Below are 11,881 nucleotides of genomic sequence, written 5' to 3' on the forward strand. Positions count from 1 at the left end.
ACTATTCAAAGTTAGTACTGGGTTCCAGTGGTTCATGAGCACTCTTCTAGCTGGAGGCACCACTTGAGGACTGATGGACTGTTTTAAGTGCTTTGGACAAAATCAAGCATGTTTACTGAACACTTTCAGCTGGTGGATTTTAGGTGAAATAAGATGAGAACATCTGTAAGAAATGGAGGGATAAGAATTTGTACAGAGAGGTGCAGGTGAGCAGGTATAGGCAATAATGTCCTTGGGACCAGCAGGGTACCACTCTGAGGTGCATGTAACTTTGTGAGGTTCCCTCCCCCTTGTTTTGTCACCTTGGGAATACTATAAAACCTAGGCAAATGTTAGAGCCCTTGAAGTATGAAACAGCACAGTGCCACACAGGTGCCAGGGCTGGCCAGAGGCAAGTGACATGACTTGAACCATTTGGCTATGAAACCAAGTGTTTAGTGAGTTGACCTTTTGTCCAAGCTTGGCATAGCTGCGATAGAGAATCACAGACTGGTTTGAGTTGGAAAGGACCTTAAAGACCATCTACTTCCAACCCCCCCTACCATAACCAGGGACTCCTTCCACTACACTAGGCTGCTCGGGACCCAAACCAAGCTCCCTTGAACATTTCCAAGGCTCATCATGTGGATTGTGCATTTATCACTAACTTGCCCTCCAGGGAAAAATTGCTCCCTTGGTGTCCTTTTCCCTATCCCTTTTGTAGCTCTGCTTAGGTTACCACACTTTTAGGCCTGAAGTTTCATCTTGCTTTCATTAGGATTAACAACCCTTAGTGTCCAGTATTTGAGGTTGGGAGATGCTGTTGTTTGTAATACGCTTACAGTGCAAGTGGCTTCTTTCTTTTTGTGCCATTGATTGATTAGTGGAGTTTGTCCAAGTAATTTTTTCTCTTGATGTGTGCACTTTCCTTCTCTACCACCAAGTTGGTGTGAAGATTAACTAATTAATCTCATGAGATTCTTTAGTGAAAGGAATGCCTTACTGAGCAACAGAACAAAGTACAGGCAATATGTATGAACACAACTCATTCCAGATGTCTACAAAGCTGAGGTTCCTTTTCTCCCCTAAGCAAGTAAGACTGCAAGAATGTCTCAGCTTAATTTTGTTTTTGTCTGTTCAGTACAATGCAGAACATCTGTTGCAAAAGAATGGATAATTAATAATTGAAACTAGATTGTACTGTCCAAAATAAAGTGCCTGTAGTACTGTAGCTTTCCTGAGTTTTTTTTCCTTGTTTCTTTATTTCTTCTCAAAGTAGAATAGTAGTCATTGTTACGTATTAGATTTTATTTCAGAATTGAAGTTTCTGTTGTGTTTTACTTAAGTTTTGTGGAGTAGATTTTCAAGTTGGTTTTGGTGATAAAGGTTTTTATGTCAAATGTGTGTAAAGAAAGAGAAGCAGTGTGTAATACTAATGAAACAGGAACAAGAAATTTTCATTTCAGGTCAGGTTATTAAATTAGATTCAAATGGGCTGTGGAATGAAGAGATAAAAATCTAGAATTTGATTTCAGGGAGATTTGAAAAACTGAGAAACTTAATCTCTTCACATTCCTTCCCCCAGAACTGATTGCTCCAGAGCTAATGTTTATGTGTGTGATTAGGATCTGAGCCTGACGAGTTCTATTTTTAGCACTGCTACAGGAACCCAGTGGGTGAAACTAACCTTGGTGCTTTGGGCTCATACAGCACTTCCAGCTTTCAAAGTTCTTGCTAAGATAAACTTTTAAGATAGAAGGAATGTAAAGTTGAAGGTGTTTTTATTTATTCTAGAATTGATTTATAGCCCCACATATTTAAAATTTGGATTAACACTGAATGCGAACTGATCAGCATCAGATTGGATAGGCCCAAAGCGTTTGTAGAATCTCCATCTTTGAAGGTATTTAAATATTGACAGGATAAGGTCTTGAGAATCTATTTGTACCTTTGAAGCTGGCTCTTTATGAAGCAGGAGTTTGAAGTATATGACCTCTAGAGGTCTTTACATGGCTAAATTTAATAATTTAAATTTTAAGTCACTGTATAATTCTCAGTATACCAAAAGTAGCTCAGAAACATCCTGCAGTAATCTATTACATTTATGAAAGGGTTTCTATATGGTTTTAGTATTACATTGCTATTTTTCCACAAGGATGATGAAATAAGAGTTTGTGTCCTTTTTTTACAGTCCTAATTAAAACACTAAGTGCAATAACTAAGTAAGGAGAAAAATTAGAATCTTAATTTTCATTTAATTCTTGTGTAATGGAAATGGAAGCTGTGGTTTAAAAACATAAGATTTAAAAAGTGACACTAATCTTCAGTAACTCCTTTCCCCGCCCCATGTCGTCTTTTTTCCTCCTCTGATTAAAAGTTAATACCTCAAAGCAAGAGTATATATTTTGAGAATTTCCCCTAGCTGCTGGGATTGCAGCTTACCCTTGGGAGGGTGAAGGTCGATGTTTCTCTCTGTTCACAATCCAGCCCACAAGCAGTGACTCAGCAGCACACAAAACCCCTGAAGATGTGGCAACTTCACCTTTAATGGAACAAAGAAGCAGCTCAATCTTTTCAGGTCTGGTGCAAAGTGAGGCACTTTTGAAAATAGGTCTTCTGCACAGAGAAAAGGCTGCAGGTAGCAACTCGTGCACTTGATGGACATCTCCACGCTGATGAGCTGCGAGTAACAAGAAGGGCTGTGTGGGGGTGCACTGCCCTCTCTTGGTTTTTGGTCGAAACAGGAACAGTCTCATCCCAACTGGTGCACCAGAGGTTTGCTGAGGTTGTTTTTGTACTCTATTGTCTCTTCGGAAAAATTTTTTTCCTCAAACCTCTGGATTTTCTGTATATTCCCATTTGTATCAAGTAGGATTAAGAGAGAGAACAACTGCATCACATCTACACAGGTGTCTCAGCCTCATGTTTGCTTTTCATGACTCTGTACTGTATTAACCCAACCCTAACACCTGCGACTTTGGTGGTATATATTACTTACATAGCGGCATATAAAGTAGTTCTAAGTGTTTGTTGATACATGCATTCACTCGTTCTATCCAGTAAATCGACCCCAGATGAATTCCACAGAGAATAAAAAATAGAACTTTAATTGGCTGCTTTATTTTGTGGTCACTTTTGGCCTGTAATGCACATTTCCATAATAGAGAACAGGTAAATGGATTCTTTTTTTTTTTTTTTTTTTTTTTTTTTTTTTTTTTTTTTTTTTTTTTTTTTTTTTTTTTTTTTTTTTTTTTTTTTTTTTTTTTTTTTTTTTCCATCCACCAGCCAGCTTTTAACATTTTTTTCAAATGACATTCATCAAGATGCCAAATTGAATTCTCAACAATTCTTCTATTAGGAACACTGTGCAATTCCAGCTTTCAAAAATATTGGCAGGTGGTAATTTTTCTCTCTTAAAAAATAGTCCTTTGCTATCTAGTATTCTGCTGACAGGAGATTGTCTTATCACTCAGTGAGCACTAAATTTTTCATGTACCAAATAAGATGAATTCACCATCTGAACCTTTTATCATGTCATTTCTCTTACATTTGAACAGCCAAGATTGGAGGAAGAATGTGGTATCCTACCAGTTATGGACCTCATGTGGGTTTATGGGGTAAATGATGATAGTTTCCACTGTCCAGATCTGGTCTCAGTCTGAATCTGAATTACACTGTCTAGTCATCATGACTATAGTTTTCTTTGAGGGAGACTTGAAGTATGTTCCCATCTATATCAGCAAAGTGCAGACTGATTTAATGAGTTTGGATTTTGCATCTTTGTATGAATAAAAACCTCTTTCTTCATAAGTCACTGAGTAATAGATGCAAAATAACTTGTTCACAGACCTTTTCCTTGTATTAAAGAGGTCATTTCTACTTATTTCTGAGTCTATTCCAAACCAGGTCATCATTCAAAGGCAATATTACTCATTTTTCTTCAGTGTTGGACATGTAATTCTGTCACTGAAATATTTTCTTTCCTTACAAAATTACTGCACTTTCTGAGTTAACAAGAACTTCTGGCAATAAAATACTCCACAATGCCTTAATTGAATTATTGGTGTATTATTTTAATGGTGTCTTAATGAAATTGCTTAGCAACTAACCTTGTCTTTTAGTTGGCAATAGCAACAACTTCAAAACTGTCAGCTCTAGCTCATTTCATATTTTCATTTAGGTGCTAGTGCTGTGAGCCAATTTATTTGAAGCAGCAACTTGGGCCAAATTTTCGTGGCATTACTCATATACACAGTTCTACAGCAGTTGATGTTGGCTCGTGAGTAAAGATTGTTAAACTTTTCAGTCTCCTCTTTCTCTTTTAATATGTAACTAAATAACCAGATGCTTGTTATTCTTTTGTGATTTTGTCTCTAATTTATTTGCTCTTGCAACCACTTACTGCTTCCAGCAACTCAGTCCTGTAAAAACAATAGGTCTAATTTGCTTTACTATAATGTTGCATTTATTTCAGAATGTCATGGCCTTTCTTTGGCTTGTTTCACTTTATATCTTGTTCTAGAGCTTGAGAAAGCTTAAGCAATGAACTGGTTTAATTAATTATTAGCAGAGAGCATTGCTTTGAAATGCATGCATGAACTGCTGAATCTGGAGGATCGAGTTCTCTCCCTACACAGTCTTCATGCCTTGTAAATGAAATCCAAATTCAGAAGTGGCAGAAATTACATTTTGGTATGTTGGGACTCCAACTCTTGCAATCAGTCACCATGTGAAACCCCCACCCCCCAACCCTTTAAAATTATGTAACTGACATGCAGAGAAGCTGGAAAAATATATGCAATCATGTAGAGAATTTAGGTAGGGACTGCCCTGCTTTTGTTAGGAACATTTCTGTTCTTACTCAATGATTTCTTGTTTTGCTGTGCTTCATTCATTACTTGTTCCATGTGTTGGGTCCCACCAGTGTTGTGTCCATGCATGAAGGTAAGGAAGGTAAAGGTTCTTTCAGTAGCTTTGACCCTGTTTGCATTTTATCCCGATTTCTGCTCTGGTGTAATAACTCAGATTTGTTGATACATCAGAAATGAATGAAAGAATATGTGAACCTATGAAATGCATTTGGATTTGCTTTATACTGTTCTGTTTCACTGATACTATGCTCTCTGCTACAAAGCGTTAGGAAAAAGTTGGTCCACGTGGAGGTATCACTGGCCAAAATAAAAGACTGAGGGCAGTTCTGGACTCTTTTTACTAAACCACTAAATCTAGCATTTAGGGCAGTTACACAAGGATCCCAATTCTATCTGTAGAAGCAAAATCAGAATCCTCTTGCTAATGATTCCTGGTTTTTTTTTGTGAGGACAGCAAAAATGCACATAATTGTCAAGAGAAATCTGTCATCAGCAGAGTTAGCATCAAAAAAGGGGTGAAAAACTGAGGACTGGTTAAGATCTATAAATTATATTTTGTGTTCATTTGTCACTTATAAGAGAAGCAGATCAAGTTTCTTCCTTTTTGGGGTGTAAATGATTAATGGATGCCTTGCATTTTGTTGCAAAAGCCTGTGTTGACTATATTGACTTTTTTTTAGAGAAAAAACCCAATCCATCTGGACCATCAGGAAGTGCAGCGTGTGCTTGCTGTGCCTGGTGTGAATAAGCAGGTTCTGATCATTGCTGAGCACTGATCTGAACAGAGAACAATTACTTTTGCTGGGGAGAGGTAGAGTCTTGGTTCATACTCACTCTTCATATTCATTTAACAAAAGACAAACAATAAACCACACCAGAGGCACTCTAAGGTTGGTCTCCCTCTACAAAGGGCTTTTACTGAAAGTGAGAGGCAGATGAGTATGGCTCTTCCTACTCCTGCATTAATAACTATACCTTTTTTTGGTGGAATCAGAGGTAGTTAAAAAACTGTCAAAATAAAAATCATGGGCCCAATTCATCACAGAAGAAGTTGCTAGATCAGCCCACCTGATCTGATGATATTTTTATTATTTATGTAGACAGGTGGGTGTCGGTCTTTTCTCCCAGATGACAAGCAGTAGGACAAGGGAAGACTGCCTGAAGTTGGACCAGAGAAAGTTTAGATTGTATATTAGAAAAATTTCTTCACTGAAAGAGTGGTCAAGCATTGGAACAGGCTGCTCAGGGAAGTGGTAGAATCACTCTCCGTGGAAGCATTCAAAAAGTGTGTAGGTGTGGGGACATGGTTTAGGGCTGGACCTGGCAGTGTTACTTTGGACTCTTTAATCTTAGAGGTCTTTTCCAGGCGTTTATCCCATGGTAACTTTAGATCCTTTGGCAAGGGGATATCTCAAAAATCCTGTATGACTTCATTAGCTAGGTTGTCTTTCCCAACAGGCTCTAAGGACCTGGATAGATTTAAGGTGTCATTTTCATGTACAAAGGTCATGTTGATTCCTCAGGGATATTCAGAATATACTCATCCAAACCCCAGTGTTAGCTGGGAAAGCAGAAATATGTTGTGTTAGGCACCGTGGAAACAGAACAAGGTGTTTGATACTCCTTTGAGGAACTCACACTTCAGGAAATTCAGCATGCTTTCTACAGTAAAGTTGAAAATTATAAAAATAGTTTCTTTATGATCTCTTATCTTACATATTCTTAGATATGGCACCTAAACTTAGATTCACTTTTGTTATCATTGCTGGTTTTGGCTTTCTTGCTTTTCCTGTTTAACACGTCTGTGTCCAGTTTTATTTTCTGTATAAGGAACTGCATCAAGTCAATGGGTAATAAGACTACTTCAAAGAAGAAATTGGATTAATTTATTTCAAAGGAAATTCTGAAATGTACTTGCTCTGTATTTCATATGCTGCAACAACAAAAGCATTAAAATTAATTGTACTTTCCCTCCTTTCTCGTTTATATTCCAGGCAACTCGGGCAATAAAACTAAACTAATGTGACTACAACCACATTACCATGTAGTGCAGCTCAGTGGAAGTGTGTTTGTAGAATAAAATGGTTGGAATTGAGATGACATCTGCAATCTGGGCATTTAGGAGGCAGAGGGTCTGACTTTAGTGCTAACTTGATACTCTGATCTGAGTGTCCAGTAGTGGTTAGAAAATATTAGATGCACTCCTGAAATGTATCACTGAATCATTGAATGGTTTGGGATGGAAGGGACCTTAAAGGTTATTTAGTTCTAACCCCCTGCCATGGACAGGGTATGTTCTGATTTAGTGTCCTTGAAGAGGAATGCAGCTCCTGTCCTCTCAGATCACTGTGGTGTGAGTCAGAACACAATGTGTAAGGACTTGCTATAGAGTTTTCCCCCCAGATTTGGAAGGGTTAGTTTCAGAAGCACACTCCTGGTCTGATCTGAAATGTTTATGTAGATAAACATACGGCATTTTACTCTCATTTTGATGTATTTTTCATGCAGGTATCAATTTATTCTGCTTTTCCAGTAAATGCTATCTTTTGGGCTTATAACTCTGATTATTTACACACAGATATGTCGTAATGAAATTTGCTTTCCTTATCTTGTAAGAAACGTGGTGTTATGACTGTGATGTGAGTAGTGTCTGATAGTCAGCTCTACCTTGTGTTGTCTTATGACATCTGTGCAAAGTGATTGGTAATACAGGGTACAAGTGGCTGGAGTCATCCATCAACTCACTCCCCTGTCTATGACTCTCGGTGTTCCCTTCCATAAACCTGCAGCAGTTCAGCACAGCTCTGCCACGTCTAAGGTGCTATTGCTGTTGGCATGTGTGGCAAAACTGGTGTGTCCTGAAACTCTTCTTAGGTACAGAATGGCTGGTAATCACAGTGCAATAACCAGGGCCTTTGGAGATCTGAAAACAAAATACTAATAGCCCAGCATGGAAGTGAGCAGATTAAAGCCAAAGTCAGCAGTGTAAGCAAGTCTGTTCAGGCACTTAACTTTTATTGATTGGATGAGGAATTAGGTGCTTCAGTGCCTCAAGAGTTTATCCCTGGATTCCCGTTTCTAAGAAATGCAGATAAGAGCACTTTTGCACTTTAGAGGAGTGGCCTAACAGAAAATGTGTTGAGGGAATGATGTGCTTGGATGTGGCAGTGATGAGGTCAGATGAGTTCCTTGTGCAGGCAGAAGGAAATATTTGAGACTAGACTGGATCTTGATTAACAACTTGCCTTAGAGGCACAATCCAAAGTCAATGACAAGACTCTTATTAACTTCGGGGAGCTCGGATCAAGCCCATTGATTTGTGCTTATTTCTGCTCTAGTTGCTCTAGTCCAAATTAGTGCTGTGCTGTGATATTTCCAAATACTAACATAAACAAAATCCACTCAAGAGGGAAGTAATAAAAATAGGAAAATCATAATACTTGAATCGTAGTACTGAATCAATAAATGTTAAACATAGGAACATTGTTCCAGAAATTAGTCTGTTAAGAAAAAAAGAACCAACTGATAAACAACATTGTAATTAATTTTTGGCTTCAGAAGCTAGCCTACTTAGTGGCAGTAGATTATATATATATATATATTGATATTTTGATTATTAATCCTTTCTGTGTAGCTTCTATCGTACAATCTTCAGTTTAGAAGTCACATCAACAATATGCTTGGTATGTTTGGAAGTGTTAAATGAAAATAAAAATGTATAATAATGCATGTTTTCATCACAAATTTCTAAAATAAATCAGAGATATGATAGGAGACTAACTTTTTGCTACAATGGGAACCCTATCCTATTTTATGTTAGAGATACAGTGGGGTAATGTAACTGCGATAATTCAGATTAATCAGAAAGTTCAGGGATTTTGCAGAACCCCAGACTTGTAAATCACAGGCCAAATTGTGCTACCAAGGAGGTTTCTAGAGATAGAAAATAAAACATTTGGCAGCTGCACAATAATGAAGGAGATATTCTGTGTAGATTATATGTGTATTTACACCTTCACATACAAATAGTTCTTTAGCATCTGCTGTATATCAGATACCAGATGCTATATCTCCTTATAATTCATAGGGTAGTGAGTTATGTCTAACTCTGCCTGCCTAAATGAAAGAAGAGAAGGAAGTGGAGTGTGTGATTTTTACAATGCTCAAACCGAGATAGGAATTTGCTCTGAGAAATGTCAGGTGTGGATCCTTTCATTTCAGGCTTGTCTAAAACCAAATCAGTGTTTGCCATTTGCAGAGCAACTTAGAAAAAAATAAAATAAAAATCCTAATGATTCAAGGCTTTAATACATTTCCGGGCAAATATTCTTTAGAACTTTTCATGATTTTCAGTCATGATACCTCATTCCCATTCCTTAGGGATATTACCCTGTTGCTTGCTGAAATACTGGAATGATCTTTTTTTACTGATTAGACCTATACATTCTCTCATGCAGAGATGCATGAGAGCAGTAACTCATTATTCTCTCTGATTCATCAGCAGTGCAGACCAATTAATACCACAGTTAATGGGGAGAAGTACCTACTACAACTACGAGCTGTATATCTTGTGTGACTGCTAAACTAACACTCCTGGACAAAGCTAGAAAGCAAATTTACTATGCAGAGATTATTTTTTATATACTACCAAATCTGTAATTCACAGAACTGGAGATGGAAAGAACCCATCATGTTATCAGATGTGTTCTCCTGCCAGAGCAAGATTGCTTGTTGCAGACAGCCAGGCTATAATGTTTCAGGCAATGAAACTGTCTTCTCTGAAATTTCTGGTAGAGTCTAACAAAACTCACCATTAGAGATCCTTCTCAAATGTGTCACTCTCTCTGTTTTTTTTTTTTGTTTGTTTTTGTTTTGTTTTGTTTTGTTTGTTTGTTTTTCTCTTTTTCTTAACATGTTTTTGTCTGCCACTCTAATAAATCATTCTTGAAGACCCCAGCACCCCACTGTGCCTGTCTGGTAACTTAGTAACTTTGTGCTCTAGTGTTAAATATTTCAGGTTTAATTTTTCAAATAATTAAGCATAGCTTCATTTCGATCTGGTTTAACTAGTGGTAAAGTCATTCTTCTTTTTTGGTCGTATGTCATGTGTTTATATGCATAGCTGAAATATACTGTTCTAATTATTGAAATATTGGCTATGGCAGTTTTGACATTACATTGAAACATTTTGAAATAGCCATATTTAATAAGGTTTTCTATAGTTCCTAGCTGCTTGCTTACTCTTCCATCACTGACTTCACCACTGTATTTTCATCTTTCCCTTCCATACAGATTATGCTGCTGACTGATCCGGAAGTTGAAAGCAGCTTATTAATCAGTTCTGATGAAGGAGCCACCTATCAAAAATACCGTCTGAACTTCTACATCCACAGTCTGCTCTTCCACCCCAAGCAGGAAGATTGGATCTTAGCCTACAGCCAAGATCAGAAGGTAAGAATTGTTGACAGCATTTTGCTTTGTTTGTTTAGGAAGAACTTGGGATTTCTCCATCTCTTTGTGTAACTGCTATAGAACATTTAGGTGGTCTTGAGGGTGATACCAGGGCAGTCTTTGGAAACACCAGTTTGGTATTTCCAAGCAGAAAACATTGAGCAAGCCTTAATTTAAAGGTCAAAGTAAAGGACATGGGTATATATTGTGTTCTTGGGGCCTAGCCCTCAATTACTTATCTGGCAGTCTGCATTTAGTCATCTGTCCTTTTCGCAATATTGTTTGACAGGCAATGGGCAAAGAAGACAGCTAGGATCCTTCATTGTAGGAATAACACCCTCTAATGAGGCTTTTGTCCTCTTATTTGACAATTCTGTTGCTCCAGCCTAGCATCAGCTCCAAGAACAGTAAAAGACAATCCTTGTTCCTATCTGGTTGGCGTATTTTCAAGTAGCCTTTGATTTTCTAAGAGAAAAAGTAGCAGTGAATCAATTTTCTTTGAAGTCCAGTTCCTTCAGTACAGGTAATCCATCGGCCAAATAAATATGCTGTGAGATTTGCCGTGATTTTTTGCTGCCCAGCCTAACACAACAACACAAAACTTTTCTTTGGAGAACTCACTGTTAGAACTTTTTGAAAATCAGACACATCAATACTCACAAGGAGTTGTCTTCCAGTGAAGGACTTGATAGACCTCAATGTGTTCAGTTTAACAAAAAGATTGAAGGAAAACTATATGGTTGTGCATAAATATCTCTGTGGGGGAAGACAAAACATAGGAGTAAGCGTTTTGGTCCAGCAATAAAAACTTCTAACAAACTTTGGTGGTTAGGAGTCAATGGCACACAAACTCTGCTCTAAAGTAACTAGCCATTGGAGCAAACTGCTCTGAGAAATGGCAGATTTCACATCCTGTCATTTTGACATTTTTCAATAAAACTGGAAAGACAAAAAAAATTTGTTGAGTCTAAGCAATAATTATATTAGCTGAATTGTTCGTTATATGGTAATGTAAGCATCAACATAAAAGTTTGAATTCTATGATGTTTTGCATCTGCGTATTTTAATTAATTGTAAAGGCATTGAACAACTAATTTTCCTTCTGCATAAATTAGTCTCGTTGTTACTCTTACTGTAAGCCTGAGAAAATAAAACTATAACTAAGTAAGTAGGTTAGGTCACAAAATGATCTTATTGAAATTTTTTGAATATTTCAGTCCTGCATTCTAAATTCAACACCTTCCAGGACTGTAGCATAATATCCTTTGCAACTGAGAAATGCATCTTCTCCACCTCATTCTTCCCAATTGCGTACGGTATTTTTCTCTTATTCCTCTCACAGCATTTTGTAGAGTGTACTGTGGTCATACTCTGTTCAGAGGAAGGTGCAGATTAAATTATTTCTGGGTGTACAGTATGTAATTAGACAAAGTCAGAATGTTTCCTTTCCCTTGTGACTGTTGAGTTCTCTGGACTGATATGAAACAGAACAGAAGCTGGTCTCTGATGTCTTTTTAGGACTCATTGGAATGAATATTACTGTGTGTTAGTAAACAGAAAATTTATTACATGAAGGGCAA

The 11,881-nt window shown here is 37.4% G+C and overlaps 1 protein-coding gene across 1 annotated transcript in view; it reads left to right on the forward strand.

Moving 5' to 3' along the window:
• Positions 1-10,301, forward strand: part of LOC114070044 (VPS10 domain-containing receptor SorCS1-like) — a gene marked incomplete at its 3' end in the record, with an annotated part of 71,438 nt that extends 61,137 nt beyond the window's left edge. Inside the window, exon 3 of the mRNA XM_027907229.1 lies at positions 10,143-10,301. Within this exon, the coding sequence (XP_027763030.1) occupies positions 10,143-10,301 (159 nt within the window). The remainder of the gene's footprint in view (positions 1-10,142) is intronic.
• Positions 10,302-11,881: the final 1,580 nt, after the last annotated feature.

This window comes from Empidonax traillii, unplaced genomic scaffold (genome assembly GCF_003031625.1).
Source record: "Empidonax traillii isolate 1590-97213 ecotype Southwest subspecies unplaced genomic scaffold, ASM303162v1 scaffold1422:size140493, whole genome shotgun sequence".
Classification (NCBI taxonomy): Eukaryota; Metazoa; Chordata; class Aves; order Passeriformes; family Tyrannidae; genus Empidonax; species Empidonax traillii.